This window comes from Dermacentor variabilis, chromosome 4 (assembly GCF_050947875.1).
Source record: "Dermacentor variabilis isolate Ectoservices chromosome 4, ASM5094787v1, whole genome shotgun sequence".
In the NCBI taxonomy this organism is placed as follows: Eukaryota; Metazoa; Arthropoda; class Arachnida; order Ixodida; family Ixodidae; genus Dermacentor; species Dermacentor variabilis.
In genome coordinates, this window is record NC_134571.1 from 51363020 (window position 1) to 51383568 (window position 20549).

General features: G+C 42.8%; 2 protein-coding genes and 1 long non-coding RNA gene across 9 annotated transcripts in view; 2 read left to right on the forward strand and 1 right to left on the reverse strand.

The window, feature by feature from the left end:
• On the forward strand, positions 1–4402 carry JMJD7 (Jumonji domain containing 7). Its single transcript, XM_075689030.1, has 2 exons — positions 1–832; positions 1266–4402. Exons 1-2 carry the CDS (start codon positions 145–147, stop codon positions 1526–1528), a joined length of 951 nt encoding a protein of 316 aa, XP_075545145.1. The 5' UTR covers positions 1–144; the 3' UTR covers positions 1529–4402.
• Nf-YA (nuclear factor Y-box A) lies at positions 1626–20470 on the reverse strand. Of its 6 annotated transcripts, none has more exons than XM_075689029.1 (9): positions 19220–20470; positions 13428–13649; positions 9855–9992; positions 8959–9006; positions 8033–8144; positions 7814–7920; positions 6704–6943; positions 4665–4853; positions 1626–3578 (listed from the first exon to the last, which is right to left on the reverse strand). In XM_075689029.1, the coding sequence occupies exons 2-9, from the start codon at positions 13590–13592 to the stop codon at positions 3486–3488; spliced, it is 1092 nt and encodes a 363-aa protein (XP_075545144.1). In that variant the 5' UTR covers positions 13593–13649; positions 19220–20470; the 3' UTR covers positions 1626–3485. The 6 variants fall into 6 exon arrangements, with proteins under 6 accessions (XP_075545144.1, XP_075545142.1, XP_075545143.1 ...); XM_075689027.1 differs by having other exon boundaries at positions 4656–4853; XM_075689028.1 differs by having other exon boundaries at positions 6704–6952.
• Positions 17687–20549, forward strand: part of LOC142579127 (uncharacterized) — a 15308-nt gene continuing 12445 nt past the window's right edge. The window contains exon 1 of one of the 2 annotated variants that reach the window (XR_012827356.1): positions 17687–17907. This is a non-coding gene — a long non-coding RNA (uncharacterized LOC142579127). Of the gene's footprint in view, positions 17908–18550; positions 18752–20549 lie in introns of those variants that run through there. The other variant, XR_012827357.1, reaches the window with a different exon arrangement.

Sequence of the window (20549 nt, forward strand, 5' to 3'; positions counted from 1 at the left end):
ATAAGAAGGGGCCGGGGAAAACGCACATGTGAGCGTCTCATAACATCCAACACCTCCATTTGAGCACCACCGTGTTGAGCACATGTTTTCGAAGACGTTGGCGGTACTTCGTTCGCGCAAGTGGAAGTAGACTGCGAGCGCCAAATGAATGGGATGGAATCGGCACCTCTGCCAGATGCACTGGGACGCTTCAACGAAAACTGCAAAGACTTATTTCACCCACGCACTGTGGCCGAAATCACGGAGGTGCCGAGCCCGCTGGAGTTTCACAGGCGCTGGGTTTCGCCGAACCTGCCTGTCATCGTCCGTGGAGGCGTGTCCCACTGGGCTGCTGTGAATAAATGGACTCATGCATACCTGAGGGGAAAAATCGGAGACCTAGCGGTCACCGTAGCTGTCACTCCGAATGGTTTTGCGGACGCTGTGCACGGAAGTGTATTCGTGACTCCTGAGGAACGTGTCATGAAATTCGGCGAGTTCTTGGACATCCTCGAAGGCCGCGAGCGCCCAAATGCGGTCTTTTACATTCAGAAGCAAAACTCGAACTTCACCGACGAGTTTCGGAAGCTCGCAGGGGACGTTGAGACGGACGTTTGCTGGGCGACAGCAGCTTTCGGCAAGACGCCCGACGCAGTCAATTTCTGGATGGGCGACGAGCGGGCCGTCACTTCCATGCATCGTGACCACTACGAGAACATCTACTGCGTAGTTTCGGGCCACAAGGACTTTATCCTGTTGCCGCCGACCGATTTACCGTGGGTGCCTTATGAAAATTATAAAACGGGACAATTTCGTGAACTCGCGAACGGCCATTTCGACGTAATCGCTTCAGGTATACCTGTGTGTGTGTGTGTCGTTTCGTATTTTTGCTCTGTGTAGTACACTGGTAGGTTCAATCCGTCAAAGAATTTGTAATCAAGAGTTATACGCAACACCGTACGACCATGTGCAATTGTTAGGAAAAAAAAAAAGACCACGTGCGCATCGACCAGTCTCATTTCCAACGATCTAAACGATAGTTCGCAATTTGTCCGCGTGTGCCTCGCTCATTCATGGAGGTAGCTGCTTACAGGACTGCACCTAGTTTCCTTCCGCTTTAGCATATGCGTAATCTGTCACTCAAGTCGTCTTCACACAGTCGACAGTTAATAGCAAATTACACATTGTGCTCCAGCTTCGCAGTCAGCTTTGGTTTAGCTAAAATTTGCACATATTGCTCTGCTTTGTTATAGGCAATGTTACAATTTACCTTCACCATAATGCAGGTGACGGTTCATCGGTGCCATGGATTTCCCTAGATCCAGAAAATCCAGACTTCGACAGATATCCACACTATCGACGTGCATCACCAGTCAAATGTAGGGTCAGTGCTGGTGATATACTGTACCTGCCTTGCCTGTGGTTCCACCACGTCCGACAGAGCCATGGATGTGTTGCACTCAATTACTGGTACGACATGGAATTCGACATCAAGTATTGTTATTACAAGCTTCTAGAAGATCTTTCTCTAATCAGTAAAAACTGTTGAAGTGTAGTTTCCTGTTGCATGCTTGATGCCCATTTTTACGATGAGTAGAAACAGCCCAACTGCTGAATGAAGGTGAAGTGAAACATACAACTTGGGAGTCGTCAATAAGAAATTTAATTGTAACAAGCACACATTTCAGGCTACTGCAACAGTACAACACAAAATTAAGAACAACTTGCATGTCGTATGATCAGTAGAGGGAACATATTTCCATTCGTACAACTACAAAAGTGCATATGTTAGCTGGCATAACATTTAACTCTAGGCAACACAATGTGATGGCTAAAACCATGCAATACGTATGCTGGCCAAATTTCGCTGAGCAGCTCTAATTGAAACCAGTGTGAAACACCTCCGGAGATGTACAGTTTGCATGGTATTTCATTGCATTAAGTACCAGTTCTGTTGATAATGCAAACAAGTGGTATCAGCAACTCCTGGAAGCTTTCTTCCAGAACATAAATTGCCAATGCCATAAAAAGATGACCACGGTGACTTTTGAAACACTTCAGCAGACGTACAATTTGCATGGCATTTCATTGCATTAAGTACCAGTTCTGTTGGTGATGTGAACAAGTGGCATCAACAACTCCCGGAAGCTTTCTTCCAGAAAATAAATTGCCAATGCCATTAACAAATGACCAAGGTGACTTAAATGACAGGCATTGCTGAAGTATATCTTCACTCGTGAAACAGTGTAAAACTCACCTCTCAACTCATTTCATTATATATAAAAAAAGAAAAAGCATACTGGCACTTGTTTAACTATTTCCCAGCGTATATGTACAAAGCTTGCATTAGCGTGTGCTTGCTTGCTTGGAATTAGGCACAGGCCTGTATTTCACTACTGAAACAAATCACACAGGACAACACTTCGATTTCCATCCTCTCAATGGCATTTACCCATTGCGCCTTTTGCTTAAAAGGGCAACGTCAAGCACTAAAAAGACAAGGTGCATGGACCATACTAACCTGTCTAGAACTTACAACAATTTTAGCCAGCGCAAACAAAATGCTGCTGTTATCAGAGCACAAACAACTAAATGTGTGCACGACACACATTGACTTTTCCAAGCAACTCATTGAAAACAAAACCCAGGCTGTAGCATGCTTGCTTTCTTATTGAGAAGTTTATACATATGCACGTTTACTGTTGCACACTTTCACACTTGCAAGCAAATGAGGTCTAACACGGCAGCAAAGGTGCTAGCGCGCAAGTGTGGTACCAAAATACCCAGCATTTCACACAACTTTCAAGCTCTTTTGGAGAATTTCATCGTTTCAACTAGACTTAGTGCTTCATTGATGTGATCATAAAGTAGTTGTAGGCTCAGAGCACGAAACGATTGCAACAGGCAGAGCAAAGGTTCACGTGTTCAATAGAAAAGAAAAGTAGTACTTTAATTGTTTGTACATTTTCTGACCTTGCAAGTAATTTTTCAGTTCTTGAATTACAGCACACAAGTACACTTCACCGGCAATCACAAATTTGGAATCTTACCCAAAAACACATTTCCACTAATGTGTTGGCATTGATATGTTTTCAGTTTACTGCAACCTTGCATGCTGTGCACACAAAACAAATTCAAGACAGTTATCTCAGAAAATATAAAATTGTCGAGAAACAAATAATTACGTATAGTTTGCTGCACTATGATCGGAACAGAGGGAAATGGGAGGAGCACTTGCACTGCTAGACTTTCATCAACCGCCATGCACAGTCCAAGCAGACAATCATAAGCAGTTGTCGAGGTGTCAAACACACGCGTGGCAGCATCAAATGTCTGTCTTTCGTCGACAATGTCAGTAGCTTCTTTTTGAGATATGTACATATGGTTGCAATGCATTCTGAATGCCAGGTGCGGTGTCCTTTGTACAGATGCGAAGGTTGAGTGATGACGGTGATTATGATGATGATGACAAAGTTTTGATGATGGTTGCTGCTGGTCACTGGCTGTCAGTTTGAATCTCCACTCGCGACCATAAGTTCTGAGGGCATCACGTTGATGAGACCATTCTGCACAGTGAAGGTGTACTTTGACGATTGGTTCTGCAACAAGTGATGAAAGGCAGCCGATTAGCAACAGGTGGTAATAAGCAAAGCCAGCAAAAGGGCTCCTAAGAAATGCTTTTTGATGTCAATATGCAAAAAGCAGTTGACTCGTTGAACTACATACTGTATTTGTTGGTGATAAAATGTAATAAATGCCTATCTACATTTTAAAAATTTAGATAACTACTGTAGCCAATGTACCTTGTTAGCTCATGTACTTTTGCTGTTTGCAGCAGCTAGTTTTTAACAAATTTCAACATACACTGTACAAGCATTTTCGAAACTTGCTGACATTGACATCAACTTTGAAAACTAAATGTGTGTATTGAATGCAGCTGCACACTGGTGCAATGAGCCGTTGATAATATTTGCAATTTAACACAAAGAAAAAGTTTTGTCTCCTTTCACTGTGACTTGCAAGTCAATTTTGCATCAGCGTTTCAATTTAAAAAGTGTTTATACACTGCATGCAATAGGCATCTGAAGGGACTAAAAAGGACAGAACAGACTTTGTAATTAGTGCCCATCTCTCTATCTGAAAATTTTGCTGACAAGTGGATGCAGAGTGAAATGCAGTGCTCTGTCTTTTGTTGCCTCTTGTCAGAGCCAAAGCTGTGCAGTCTCATTCCCATATTAGGAATGCATCTTAATTTGAAGCTTATCTATGCTTGACTTGATCTTAATGACGGCTGTCATGAACGTGACGAAGGAAACGCAATGAGCGTCCTGGGCACATTCATGCCAGGCATAATTTAGATCAAGTCAAGCATGTACTCCAAGATAAGGTGCACTTCTGAATAAAGGGGTATTCTTGCCACTTGTGAACGCTATCATCAAATCTTCTAATGCCAACATAGCTCTTTCCAGCAAAGGCCATCTCAGCACCACTACATCAAATACACTTGGAATGTTGCTGACACTCACTAGAAAGCACCTCCCTTTGACACCCACTTGAAAGGTCAGAAAAAAACAACGATCTGGTGTTCCAGACTCAAAGGTGTATAAACAGAGCTCCCATGAGGGTCCAGTATAAGCATGCAAATAGCAAGCAGTGAAAATGTCGTTTTGGCACACCTCGAGTACCTCAAGGGAGTGAAGCCCGTTAGAGACGTCATCGTGCTGTGAGGAGCCGTCCACGGAGTTGTGGTTGCTGCCAGCATCACCAGGCGAGTTCTCTCCGTGATCCTTGCGCGAGCTACCCGAATGAAATCGCCCACCCTCGCCGCGGATCCGGTTCATGGCGTGCCGGTGCCGCGACTCGTGTAGGTACTTCTGCAATATGCCAACATGTGACGAACTCATGAGATTTATAAAGGTCAAGGCACAAGTGCAAAATTGCATGTTTACAGGCTTCTGCAGAGCTGGCGACGTTTATTATGCTTGCGCACATAAAACAAAACAAAGTGGTCCTCAAAATAACTTGTCCTTAGTCAAGCAAACTGATACTTGGTGAAGGCACTGTAGCAAACACACATAGAGGACCGGACATCACAGATGCTACGCTCAGAACTTATTTATTCCAGTCATCTAGAAGACCAGAAAAAAAAAGTATGTAATAGTGCCCATGCATACACTTTCATCCTCGCAAAGAAAAAGATTTAAAAAACTGAATGGCACTTCCAGATAGACAGGCAGACATGTCACTGAGGCAATGAGTTAGTGTTGTGAATGCAACAGCTGTAACGTCCAGTCTTTTGTGTGTGTGTGTGTTCTGTTTGTGCTAAAATTTAGCTTCAATAAAGCAGGCCTCGCATGCTAAGGGTGAGGAAAAGAAAGAAGCTCAGCACGTGGAATGTGCTGCGGAAAAGCCTGTTTGTACATTCAGTATGTCAAAGAGCAATGAGAAAAAACTCCCTGCAACTTCCTCTACATAACTATGACATTCTGTTATGTACTAATTTTGAATGCGCAAAGTCTCAACAGTTTAGATTATGTGTACCACTAATTCTGGGCGACTTTCTTTTTAAAAAATTATGGGGCTTTACGTGCCAAAACCACTTTCTGATCATGAGGCACGCTGTAGTGGAGGGCTCCAGAAATTTCGACCACCTGGGGTTCTTTAACGTGCACCTAAGTCTAAGTACACGGGTGTTTTCGCATTTCGCCCCCATTGAAATGCGGCCGCCGTGGCCGGGATTCGATCCCGCGACCTCGTGCTCAGCAGCCTAACACCATAGCCACTGAGCAACCACGGCGGGTGACTTTTTTTTGGTGGCGACACTTGCCATGCATGACTGCACTGACATATTAAAGAGATCACTTTACTTGTAAAGTACTGAAAAATATACAATGGTAGAAATGAGAAGGTAAACGACAATAATCGTCATACAGCAACTTTGAAGTGAGAATACCAGTTTAAAACAAGTAACGATAAGGTTGTTCGAAGCCAGAAGGACGAAGCTTAGACAAATTCATGTACTAACCATAATTTCCATGTCTAAGGAAGTCCTGCTATGGCGGCATGTGCAGACACTATAGTGCTGGATTTCCCTTCCAGTAAATTTCGTAGGTAAACCCATCGACTTCACTGTGCAACCCCTGCCGCAAAGGATGCCACAAGCTGTGATCCCTAGCAGGCTATGCTGAGGAGCACAAAGATCTTTCTTTAACCATGGCAAACTGGCTTTAACCTTTGAGATGATGAGGCAGGAAAAGTGAGAATAAAATTATTCTACAACACAGGCCACGCTAAGAAAGCACCCCTCCCTTTAATACATTCAGTGCAAAATATCAAAATGGCATTACCCTCAATAGCACCTTGAACCCAAGTAGAACGGGAAAGTGGCAACTACTGGAATCATGGTATCAGCAGAGCAGGTATGCTGATGTGAGTTGAGTCTATTATGCAGCCCCCTTCTTTCACAATGTTTGCATCAACTGAGTCATGTCTTGACATAAAACAAATGTTGCCATCTTTCTGAACAAGTGATCTAACATATCTAGGATTGATTCAAAGTCTTCCTTTAGCACCCTTTCAATGCGCTACAGTAATGTTGGGCTACCACAACTCGCGGTGCAAGGACAAACATGGCTTTTTGGCAATAAATGTGCCTTCGTGCATCAATAAAGGTGAGGTGAACAGTTCTTTCCATGAGGGAACTATAGCCAACAGTAGCACTCACCCTCCGCTCCTTGGGTATGCGTCCTTCGGCTTCGAGTCGTGCCCTGGCTTGTCGTCGCTTAAGGATGCGATGGTACTGCTTGGCATTGACATACAGGGGCTCCTCTTCCACTACGTCGGCAGGAGCGGTCGTGGTGGTCGTGGTGGCTCCTGGCAGCGGGATGCGTTGTACTGCCTGCAGCGTTGCTGCCCCGGCATTCGCTGCCTGAGCTGCCGCCACGGCATTATGGTTGGGCATCACCTGTTGGAACTTCGCTGGCGTCAGTGTCATTCACTACACCAGCTGCCACATGATGGTCTTCAATAACATTCGGTGTTTCATAGCACAGGCTAGATGTGTTCTTCTCAGAAAGCCCGTTTGCGTTCATAGATGGTAGGCGAAATCATTTGTTGTGGGCAACATCAGAGACCAATTAAGACATATGACTGGGGATTTGAACCAGCAAAGTATAAGGCTCGGTTTGAAGATTAATATGCAGGAAATTAAAGTAACCTCTCATTGTCTGGCAAAAAAACAAAAGCTTTACATTTGCAGTCAGACTACCGAAGCAGTCACAGGAAACCCATGTCGCAAGATATCTCATGATCTGGTTGAAGCATGTTTGGTCCACACTCTGAAGTCGTGAACAGCAGCTTACCAATATTGTTTAAAAGTAAATAATTAGTGCATTTAGTCAATACTAACTTACAAGGCTTATAATTGGGTGTTAGCTAAGAAATTTTAAAAGAATGAAGGACCATGTAAGATGTGATGGAACAGAAAATGGTATAAAACACAGTATGGGTTACAGAGCAAATGCAGATAGCCGATACCCTAGCTGAGATTTAAAGGAAGAAGTGAAGTATGGCAGGTCACGTATGCATTGCACAGAAAAGATGGCTCATGATCTATTAGGAGTAATGAAATCAGTGCAACGAAAAGACAGTCAAAGGCAGGAAAGGTTTAGGTGGATTGATGGAATTAAGAAATCCACAGCACAGAAGGAATTAGAGCACCTTCATTTTTCCCTTAAAACAAACTATTGTGTATGCAATTTAACAGCAAGCTTGCAATGCCTTCTAGCCTAAAGTTTGCAAGAAACTAAACAAACATCAGGCAAAAGCCACCCACCATGACAATGTTTCCACCGCCCACAGAGGATGGCAGGGTTATGGTCTGTGGTGTTGCCTGCGCTGCCTGTACCATTTGTGGCGCACCCTGAGGAATCTGGATTATGCCTGAACACAGGAAAGAGAGATGCAAATGAATTGGCAAGCCTCACACCTACACATTGCCACAACTGCACTTTGCAGCAAAGGAAGTGCAATGCCTGCCATGTGTTATACACACCTCCAGGGCCCTGCACAAAGTTGGTGCCATCGACTGTGACAGGCTGGTACACGAGTGTTTGTCCATCTGATGTTTGCAGAATTTGGCCTTGCTGGGGTTGCTGGATAATGATCTGTTGGAAAGAAAAAAAAAGAAATGAAGAGAAAGAGTCTTGTACTACATAGACGTTAAATGTAATGGAAACTTGTTAAAATATGCAGGATGGCATCTTATTGTGCTTCCTTACTCACCAGTGTATTTGACACTGGCATGACTCAGCCTTAGGCACAAGTGTTGGGAATACGCTATGCTATACAAGTGCAGCAATGATACATCACACTCTCACAAAATTGCGTGTTGGAGATGTTAGCTTTCATGTGTGCATTACATTAACGTCGATGTAGCCTTAGGTTTGTTTTTATACAACAAAGCTGATGCTTCAAACTTTTTATTTTCTCACTCCAACGCAAAAACATGTGTGATCATTTGCTGGAAGTGATAGAATGGTAGGTGGCCAGATGCGATTGTTGCCAGCATAGTTGTTCCTTCTGTGTTGTGTCTAAAACACACCTGTAACTCTTCTGTTGGAGGGCTCATTCACACCGACAACATGCAGAAGTCGCACGACCAAGTTGGTCACACAGAGCCATTCACAAACGGTCGCTTTGGTCAAAAAGCAGCCGTTTTGGGCGAGTTGCTCATTGTTTGATATTTCAATCGTGTTACTAGATTCGCAAAGCTGCCAAACCAATCAGCAGCACCAGTCACAAGGTAGGGCGATGGGCAGGTCATGCTAGCCAGTGTGAACACGGTTGCTGCAAGCTGCAGCTTGGTTGCCAGTCCATTGAGCGACCTCTATCAGTGTGAACATGCCATGAGGGCATGGCAGTCAAATATGTACCACACAATAAACACACCAGGAGTCCACTGCTTTGTGGTGTACATACCTGCTGGCCCTGCTGGCCCTGAAGCTGGCTGATGGGGATCACTTGAAGCTGCAGAGAGGAGAAAGCAGAGAACTTAACATTTTTTTACAGCCAGTTATCCATACAAGAGTGTCAAATTATTATTATTATTATTATTATTATTATTATTATTATTATTATTATTATTATTGTTGTTGTTGTTGGTGTTGTTATTATTATTATTATTATTATTATTATCATTGCTGTTGTTGTTTGTATGTGCGTGTGTGTGTGCACAGCATGACATCAAAAAAGATTCCCCTTTGTATTGACACTCTTGGTTCAGTACATTCAACGAATATCTTGAGGACTTATTGTACAGTAGACCATCGTGACAGAATAAATGCTGCCTTTTAACGGATGTCCACATTGACCACAGGTATTACAAACTTGCTAGTTCTGACAACTGTGACCTGCCTAGCGCATGCCTCCTTTGGTTCTATTTAATTAGGATAAATATTTCCACATAGCTAACCTAAAAATAGAAATCTCTCTTGAAGTAACTAAGTATTGAGCACAACACAGAGCATTAAAGGACAACACATGGACTGCAGTCTTCATCAACTGCTTTCGTGTGGGCTAACACACAGGACGATATACCACAGCAGTGATAGGGATCTACTGACATTACTGTCTCTATGGTGCTGACCCTGTCAACACACTTGACGACTACACATTACAGAAATAAAGCTAATAACAAGCATGCCGATCCCTAGGTTTGTCTCACCACATTCAGTCCTGCTCATTTATTAGGCCTGTGCACACGAAGAGTTATGCTGCAAAAGTGGCTGGTCTAAAATAAACAAAACGTGCTGAAGGTTCAAACAAGTGGCATAGTAGTACATGGCACAATAACAAAAGCACGAGTTGGCACATACCTGTGGTATCTGCTGGCCTGGCTGGCCTTGTATCTGAATGGCAGCAGTCTGGCCATTTGGCAATGTCTGCACCATGATCTGCTGGCCGCCTGCTTGCAGCAGCTGAGTCTGGCCATTGCCTTGGGAGACTTGGAGCACCTGGGCAGCGAAGAGCAATGTTTACTCATTAAGTGGCTTACACGTGCCAGTTGAGCATGGGTTTTAATAAATGATAACGATTCACACGGCTACAGGATAGGCAACATTTGTTCTCAAGAAAAGCTAATGCTCTTATTTATTTGTTCCACTGCTAAACTTAGACCTTTGTTTGAAGAAAAAGAAAACTGACTTTACTTATCCTGGCATCTGTTATTTCAGATCATTGTGTTTTACTTTTGTTCAGCACTGATCAAATGTCTGCTTTTTTTTTTTTCATTGATGTAGCTCAAGCATCGCTCATTACATGGAGCTACAGGCTCGTCAAGCTGCCTACTGGCAGTTTTTTTTCCGCTGTCCTTTATCTGTAATGTAAATGGCGGAAATAAAGATTTGATTTGATGTGATAGTCTCACACTCACAAGTGAGCAAATTTTACACTACCAGCAACTTTGTTTCTCTCAGTATGGCCTTTACTGTAAAGGCCATACTGAGAGAAACAAAGTTGCTGGTAGTGTAAAATTTGCTCACTTGTATGTTATCTGTCACTAGGAAAGCATATGGTGCGTAAACACAACAGGGCCTGCCACCACATTTACAAAGCCACGATCACTCAACAGAGAGCTCTGGATTCTGCCGTGTAATGTGAATTTCCACATGGGCACCTGTGTCACTGCAAGGATCATGTTGCACAGACGGTCTATAGTCATAAGATTGCGATACACACAAGTATACAGATAGCGCTATTGCCTCCAATGCCATACAATGCATTTGCAGTGCAGCCAAATGGCTGAATCGCCTCAAGAGGAGAATGGGCTTGCTGTGCCAACTATTAACTGTATAGGGTAACATATTACACATACACAATGTGATTGTACATCGAAGAAAGTATTCTCTCAAAATGTGCTATTTACGTGTTCCCTAAAGCACCAAGAAGGGGAAACGAGTTAGATGTTACCTCCAATATAAATGCATAATGAGCAGTTACAATTGTGAGTGAGCTATGAAAAATATTGAGCTTCAATTCATTGACTGTTTATGCCACTGCATGGCCATACTTAAAGATTTCGAGGCTGGTAATGTGCGTTTTACTAACAGGAGGAGACGACTCATCAGGGCTTGTCCACAATGCCTCATCGCAGTGGACTGCACGTACACTCATGATGACAAGCAAAGAATGTCCCTTTGACTATGTAAACATATGTTTTCCTGGCTATGTTGTGGGAGGGACAGGAATTAAAAAGTTATTGTTACTGCAAACTTTGTTCAGAGTAAATAAAGCATAACCAAACACCATTAAATGAGTGCAGTTTTGTCAAAGAACAAAGAAAGTCAGTTTCAGAGTAACATTTTAATTAGGTCTAACTTTTTCATATTTGCATGACTAATTTTGTGGCCAATAAGCTAACAGTATAACAATAGGATAACTAAGTGGCCAGACCTTCATGTATATATAGCTTTTACTGTTCTCACTGCTTACGCACGTCTAGGAATTATCTATCTGTTGCACGTTCAGAGCCGATTGTTGCGAGAAAACAACAAAGACATTTTAAATGGCACTGAAAACAACATTATCAGCAAATTGCTAGCACATAGCTACTGCCACGATGGATCACACAGGACTGAGGTAGTAAGAGCGCTCTGCAGTTATGACAAATTAGAAGAACAAGAAGCCTGTGCAATCGGTCATTACTTAATTGGAGGATGCACACACACCAAATTGGAATATTCGCTCACTGCAACAAGGCTAAAGTAATGGCCTGTGTAAAAATGTCACCTGCACCAACATTCCATTAGCGGTTACAGTCAAAAGTGTTGTGTCACTGGCGAAAATCCCCCAGAAAGCGAAAACAGCACTTTTCTGCGTTTACTCAGAACATTGTCTGTTCTCGGGAAGGGGCAGCCAGAAGGCACTCGGTGGCAGTGGGGTCGCATATTGAAAGATGGCAGTGCCCATGCTAAATTGCAGTAAAGCGCCTATAGGTTATGGCAGCTAGCATAAGCACCCATCCTCTCGTAGCTTATTGGCAGCAATAGGCACCCATGTGAAAGGCAAGAACCACATTCAGGAAGAATGAAAAAAAAAAAGAAGGAACAGATGCCTCACTGCAAAGAGCACATCTTTTCCTTGCCTTCGCACTAAGTATCGCGACAACTTAAGAGGAAGCTTTAGCTCTAGAGCACCTATCTAAACACATGGACTGGAGGGAGAAATTGCTTTTCTCAGAATCCACTGCACAAATTTTGATAAGGTCTGTTGCATTTCAAAAGGAAAAGTTAAAATCAATATATTAACTGTTGAAGGTGGGCTTTCAGTTTACGCAATAATTTTTTTTATACAAGTTTTTACGAAGTGCAAAATTTCAATAAACAGAAATATCAAGTTTGCAGTTCTGTAACTTGGCAATAAAAAAACAAAACGATATCACAATTATGCAAACTGCACTTTTAAAAACATGTCTAAAGTGTACAAGATTGATATATTATATACTACTCTGAAATATACGGTCAATTTGTGAGTAGGACTTTTGTAAGATCTTCGTAAAAAGGAAATCTGATATGACAATTATGTAAACTGCACCTAATAATGTGTCTAAAACAGGCAACACCGCTCTGTAATAGATGGCTAATTTGTAAATAGGACTTTTTCAAAGCCTCTTAAGTAGTGTAACAAGTTCATGTAACACACTTGTCTGCTTTAGATCCTCTAATAGATGCAGTTTACAGAACTGCAATATCTGTTTGTGATATCTGTTTTTGCTGCAGAGTTACAAATTTGTAAACTTCACGCTTTTATTTCTTTAACTTACAGATTTTCAGAAATAGTTCTAAAATATTCAAGGTCCTAATAAAAAAAAATTTCCGAGACTAACTTTCTCTCTGAAATGTAAAAACATTCATTCAAATTGATCCAGCACTTCTTTCATACAAGCATTTCTGTGTTTTACATATACCTGACTAGGACAACCAGAGTTGACCCCTAGCTATAGCCTCCTCTTAAACAGCAAACTATAATCTCACACCCTTAACGGCTACAAATGTGAAAAGTAAGCACAAGCTACAAATCTCGTCATAAGAAAACGACTGGGCTGCAAGCTTTGTTTCATACTACACTGTTCTAAATATTGAAGCATCAACATGAAAGTGTTGACATCTGCCACAGCTCTTGAAAAGAAGCATTTTTGACAGGTGATACACATACGGACAAAAGCTGGAAAGCGTGTTAATGATAATATCATGCCTTGTTTAAATTGTAACCCAATGCATATTAACGCGGTACTGACTATTAGATCAGAGAGCTGGAAAAATCGCAAGAACTGACAACGACAATCGCAGGGATGTTGAAGCACCACAGCACAGGAAGTGTTGGTAGTGGGGCCAATGTATGGTGCACACCTCTGACACGTCTACAATTGCGAGCATCACTGGCACCCTCACCTGTGGCTGCGCAGTAGTGACATGGGCAATGGGCGTCCCCGAGAGGGACTGCATGACAGCCACCTGCTGCTGCTGCTGTTGGTCAGTGGCAGCCACAGCCAGAGGCTGCCCCTGCGAGGGGCTTGCCCCGACCGAGCTCACCACCTGGTACTGCTCCATCTGCATGCTTGCCCCCTCGGCCCGTCAAGCCAGGCTCCTGCCCTTCGTGCCCCACCTGTAGCGCTGCAAGTTGGCAAACGTGGCAGCAACATCAACGTACATGCCTGCGGCTGTCGCACATTCAGCTGTAGACAAGAGGTTCCAGAAGTTGCGCCACACACCTAATTGGCATCAGTGGCGCTAGATTTAGCTACTTTTTCATCTATTTAGCAATTGGCAACATTTTAATGGCTTGACATAACAATTTGCAACATTTTGGCAACCTTGAATTTAAAGTTGATTTGGAAGTGGCTTTCAGTATGCACTTTTATATTAAAAAACTACAAGTAAGCAGCCCAAATTGACCTTATCGCGCATGATATTCACGACCATGATTAAGCAACAGTTCTCTTCTCATTGGGGGTGCCTACATGTGCTTCAGTTTCACAGCACGTTGGTCTGAACAGACCTCACAAAATGAGTCTTCTTATTTCATTTTTCTGAAAAATCTTAGTGCTGCATGGTTTATAGTTTCAATAAATATGCTCAAGGTGAACATTCGCAACAGTAGCAGTAAAATATTACCAGAACTAATTGCAAAAACGTGTATTGTGAGATTTAAAATGCAGCAGATGCACAATCGGACATATTGACTGTAGAAAGGCCTGCATGTCAGAGTGGCTGGGCTGATCCGTTCAAACCTGAATGCACCGCTTCAGTTTCTCACAGCTTTTGGACAAATCAATACTGCATGAAGCTTTCAAGTGGCTCAAGAGGTAGAGGCTTTGTATTTGACCTAAATAACGATCACACAATTGTCATCACAGTGTTAGAAACATAATACTAATGACATGTCAAAAGATTTCGTTCTGTTTTATAGAGCACAAGAACTATAACGTTCGCTAAGATGATGTGGCCCAAGCAGCTGAGTTTTTGTGCTAAGAAATTAGATTACCCATGTTTCTTGTTTCTTTTGTTTTGTTTCTTTTTTGTCCTAGATTTGTAACCTTACAATATGATGGTAAACATAATATTTCAGCTTCTTTTATCCATTGTTGTGTAGATATATTAGTCAATTAAAACCCCTATACACCTTGCCCGTAAACTTACTGCTTATTCCTCACCTCCGCAGACACTACTTGAAATGAGTTGGCAGATAATTAGCACAACGTTAGCTAATGTTATATGTTTCGGAATGCCTGCGTAATTTCAATTTCACTCGACAGCTTTAGCAAACATTTGGAGACCTTGCGCAACATTTAGCAGAAACACCGTGCCTTTTTTGTCTCGGTATAGTGACACACGCCAAAAAGATACGGCGACAGTGATTGGCATGCATACTATTATCAAATATTTACAGGCCATGGGATTAAAAAAAAAACAATAAGTTTTCCAACAGTTTGTGACCATAGCCAGCAAAAAACGTACGCTGATTGCATATATTAGTACAGGTTGGAAATCAAAATCCCAGGCTGCTTGGCCAGGCTGCAGAAATATTTAGCCTTGTCTCTCAGATTCCACAGTCCATAAATTTTTGGTGCCAACAGTACAGTATGGCCCAGTATTAAAAGAAACATTCCAGCTTGCAGTTTACCAGCACTTTAGCGGCAAATGCCAGCTGAAGCTATGCTAATGCACTTACACAGGTCTGCACACAGGTGCCATCCTCACAAAACCACCCTTTCATCTGCTATAAAGCCGGGCAATTGTTCACTTGCCAGAGGTAAGAATTTGCGTGTCCTCAAAAACTGCACCATACAACAGGACGTCCAATTTATCTTGTTGCCAAAAGCAGCTGCACCACAATACAGATACATACAGGTGGCCTGTGGTCTGCACTTTGGAACCTATAATTGAACCTTGCACCTATAATTGAACATGGCTTCAGCATGACTGGCTTGAACTACACAAATGTAACATGTCTACTGAAGCAATAAGCATTAAACTTAATTGGTACCTTCTACCACATTTCCATTATTTAAAAAGATATCTGATGAAGTCAGAAGGAATAGACGAGAAGTTTCACAGTAGTTTGTGAGCAGTTCGACTATACTTCGCATTTTAACATGTGTTGCACCGCTGTCTGCTCACAGGTACTTCGGGTTACACTGTTCTTTTAATTAATAATTCAAATATCGAGCTTCGGAATTTCTTCACAAGATTGTGTTTCGTGCTCTATTTGCATTGTATTGTGTAGTTCCATTTCAAACTTTGTGTAGCGTTCCAACCCACTCTGCAACAGCTCAAGAGCCAACAGTGTTGCATGTAATAGACAAACCACCACTGATGACTACATTTCATAAACATTTCAACGCGACAGTGTGTGTTAAGGGCCCCATGGCGCAGAAAATCTGGTATCGGCGGAGCTGTCCATGAGCAAAAATTTCCATATATATTTAGGTATATGTATATGCCATGCCTTGCTATGTGACATGCAGTATATGTGGGTTATATTGCCACACCATTCCATCACTAAATTTGCTCATACCTTGTCTTACATTCTTGAAAATATTATTTCTCCTCAGAATGTTGAGAATGACAGAGCACAAACAAATGCCATGAAACAAAACGCCAACAGCACAAGCCTTTTATGTTAAATCTTCTCAGACTTAAATATTAAAAGTGCGAGACAATAACAGAAACCTGAAAATGTTGAATTTAGCTGTGCACTACCTCAGGGATCGGCACACGCAAGAAACCGCACTTCTACCAGAAAGCTCGCCACCAGCATTACCCTGCAAACATTATGGTTACATAAGCTGCAGTTGCCGGGAGGCACGAGAAGCAGTCGGGGAACTTTGAATGCTATCGCATTTCACTCTTAAAGCAAAGCTTAAGCGTCCTCCAATTTTTTTCTGTCTGTAATAAATATTTACTTTTGCTTATAGGTAATGACTGTGCAGAGCAGACAGAATCACCTAATGTTTTACTTGAAAGGCTGATCATTAGACAAACTGCAGCTGAAAGTGGAAAGTAAGAGCAAGCTCTTGGTGTAACCATTTAAAAGAAATTTTTCACTTCCAGTTAACGTTTCCAATAAACAATAATTTTTTTCATATAATCATTGCACATTAATTTCATGCATCTAAGAAAAAGCATTATTCTGTATGCAAATCTGACTTGCCTTGTTTATATTGCCAGCTAGACTATTAAAGTTGTGTAATATTGTTATTGCACCTCATTTATTATGCAGCCTTACCATACTGTCAGTCAACTTGGAGGTAATTCATTATTGCGGTAACATTTAAGTGTATTCATTAATCTGTTTAACTCAGACTATACTGATAACTCAAACTTCTCAGCTCACCCAAAAAAACCATTGTAGCTTTCATAGCCTAAGGAGGTAAAGGTCTATGGTGGCTGCAGGTCATCACAGACCATTTGCCTACATGCATGCCAGGCAGGCAAATGATGGTTGCCATGGCAGCCACTTTCAATGAGAGTGATATGCAAAAACACTTGTACTTATATTAGGTACATGTTAAAGATGTCCAGGTAGTCAAGATTAATCCAGAGCCTCCGACCACAGCATGCCCCATAACCACATCATGGTTTTTAACATAAAATAAAACCCCACAATTTGATTTGACTTTAAATGAAAGTGTTCACAGAAAATTTTATTTTGAATATAGCATGCTCACAAGGTAACTAACTACACAGAGCTTTATAATGCAGGTCATTACAGGGGCCTGCCTGGCAATGTTTGCTTTTCGTCCTGATGACATTGGACATGTCATTCTCCAAATGGGGGTTGTGAATTTCATCATTATATTTATTTTCGCATATTTCAAAACCGGCAATTATAAACTAATAAGTGTGGTCTCCACAAGTCTGGCTTAATGTAAATCGAATGCCTTATGTTTAAAGTCACAGCTGGAATTCACATTTTGCAAACACTTAGAAAACAATAAATATGCTTCTTTCTGCTTGATTGATCGGCTCGTTTGCTTCACGCCTTACAACTCCGCTAGGAACATCGCCACGTGCAGGCCTCTTGCGCGCGTATCACTTTCACAAGCAGCTACAAATCTGTTTGAAAAGGTCACCAGCAGGTATTACAGCGAAAGTTAAAAGCCGGCGCCGCCACGTATTAACACGCAAGTGCATCGGTGGAACCCGCTCATGCATTGAAGTGCACACACTTCCAAAGCGTGCTCCAAAGCAAGATCTTGTTTTTGAAGCTATGCGACTCCTGCAACGATCGTCTGGAAAACGCGGCGTGCGGTACACAGAGTCACGTGAGCTTGCTCCACGCAAACACGCGCTCGTGCCACTGCTCCCGCGTTCTTCCACAGTTGGCTACGACGAAGATCATGCCAAAAAAAAAAAAAAAAAAGCAACGGTAAGTAAGATAAGAGTTAATTCAGGCACTCGAACCCTCGAGCTTATGTGGAAGTCGAAACCAAGACCTTTGGTGTGAGAAACAGGTAATAAGTAACAACGTATTCGAATGAGATGGTCAACTAAGTTAATGTCTCTTGAGCGCGCACGCCTTCATCTCCACCCTCTTTGGCGTATGCTGAAGTGTTTCCTTTCTTTTTTATTTTTGCACTCCTAAGCTTGCAAATCTGTATTTACCACTTATAACAAATGTTTCAGGCAACGTGTCGGCCGGGCCGTGATGTCAACCAAAGCTTAGGCAAAAGTGCTTTTCACAGTACTCCGTTAAAACGTTCGAAAGCTTTATTAGTGGAAGCGCACAGCGGAATGGAGAATCACGAACGTGGCGCGCGTCAATTTTATCATTTACACCAACAGGAACCGCGAAAACTATAGGAACCTGTGGGCGATTAGCTCCCAAAACGCCGAATACCAGTGGTAAGAGAGCGCAAGAAAATTCCAATGCAGGAAACCAACCAACCTAAATGTGAACGCAAATTCAGGTTGAGATTCTTTCCTAGCGGATTACTAGCCACTACGCCGAGGAAACATTCTGCATTAACGAACGCACTGCACACCTATTTACAAAACGCCGCGACTTTCGCTCTATGCACAGCTGCGGCGGAAAGGTTATTTACGACATAACGGAACAAGGCAATACGCATCGCGCGTCGCCTCTCCGAGACGGGTCACTTTTTTTTTTTCAAATGTGCCATGACCAACCAATGGAGCTGATCACAGTCATTTTGCTGTTTTGCCTGCCAAAATAACGCATCAGCAACGGACCTTCTTAATGCACGGGCAAGGTGAGCGACTGCTAGGCGGCTCGAATACTTGGTTGCCACGAAGCGAAAATATCCCAGGCAAGGTAGGCCTAACGACATGCAAATGGATAAAAATCTCCCCACACGACGACGCGCAATTTCGCTGATAACCTTTTTTTACGAACACTGTAACACATGCCGCACGCTCGCGGCTGTTTACAACCCACGAATGTTAACATACGCGCGTTTAAGGTAGCACACGATCATCCACACACGCAAAAGTGGCTTGCACGAAAATGTTTGCGGAAAGTGAGCGCTTCGCATGCTTTGTCTCGCAGGGGAAAACAACGCGAGAACGCCATTGCCTGGAGAGCCGAAACCATACGAGCGTTCCACGGGACAAAATACTCAAGTTCACACGTGAAAACAGGGACCACAACGCAAACACCGCGCCAGCGAATCCCGAGCGAAGCACCCGCGGTCTAAATCGAAGATAATTTGCCAACTTACATTCGTAGAAGCGCACTGGTTCAGCGGGAGGTTCTCTTGATTGGCTCCGGTTGACTATGGAAAACCTGCGCCAATGGACAACGAAATCATTCGTCATAAAAACAAGAAGCTTCGTCTTTATTGGCGACCAACCTGCCGACTTATTTCGCATGCAGACGACGCGTGGAAATATTTATGTGATAAAAATAAAGCGCTAAGCGCAGTATGGAACGTCTAAAGGCCAAATAAATAAGTTTTAGACTGGTCTTGCGCTCGTTTGAGAGGGGTGACCACAGCCCGAGAACAGCCAAGATGGCGCCGCGCGCGACTAGTGTTGCGAATGATGCGAATGCGATCCTTTTACGATAAGCGCGGTAGCGATATGGCTTGTTCTTTGCGGCTTTTTTTTAACCTTTTATTTTGCAATTGAGCACTTAGATGCACATTGTGTCGCATAGAGCAGGATGCAGCAGATGCCGTCTTCAACAAATTGCATGGTTTGATTTTCCACGACCATTTGTGAAGTCAGATTCCGTGCATAGTGAAACTTCCTTCTGCGGCCAGCGTGATGAAGAAAGTTAGACATAATCTGGCGCACTAGTTCGTTTCAATCAGGCAACCAAACTGCTTCTGGTGCTATGCAGGCAAGCATGTAATCCCCCATGCACTTGATTGATGTAGTAATTTCCGTTTGCATCAACGGCACTGGCCAACTCGTCTTAGTACGAGGACGAAATTTCTTTTTAACTGTCCTTTATCCTCTCGCCCTTCATCATTAGCTTGTACGGCGCCGTTATCTCGAGAGCCAGCCACTCGCTATGACAGATAATATAATCAAAATCGAAGGGAATTGCATCGCAATACGAACCAAAATACGGTAAGCGACCGCTTGCCAGAACGCAGAACGTAATTTTCGCCTCGAGCAGGACGATATGCAGGAAGTTCACCGTCGCGATTTTGTGAAGCTGCCGTAGCCCCCAGTACACGTGCGCGTTGTACTTGCGAGATTGTTGCGTTAGCGTTGAGAAAGACTGCAAGCTTTACAAGTCCGTGCAGTGCAGTACTGCGGCAAACTTTGAAGATGCTCAAGCAAAGTTACCGTTGCCTTTCACAAAAGGTGGTCGCTGCCAGCTAGTCACCAGAAAAAGACCAACCTGCAGGTCGTCATATGTATTCCCAATTAGTAATGCGAGCTACAATACATGTAGGACGTTCTCTTAAGTTTGACCCATGCTGTACACCTTTGCATGCACTATGTAGCATGTCAAGAACATTGGGTCTATGTCGCAATAAAACGGGCACGTGGACCCACTGTCTTCGCAGCAGTAGTTTCCGTCTTGCTGAGTAAACA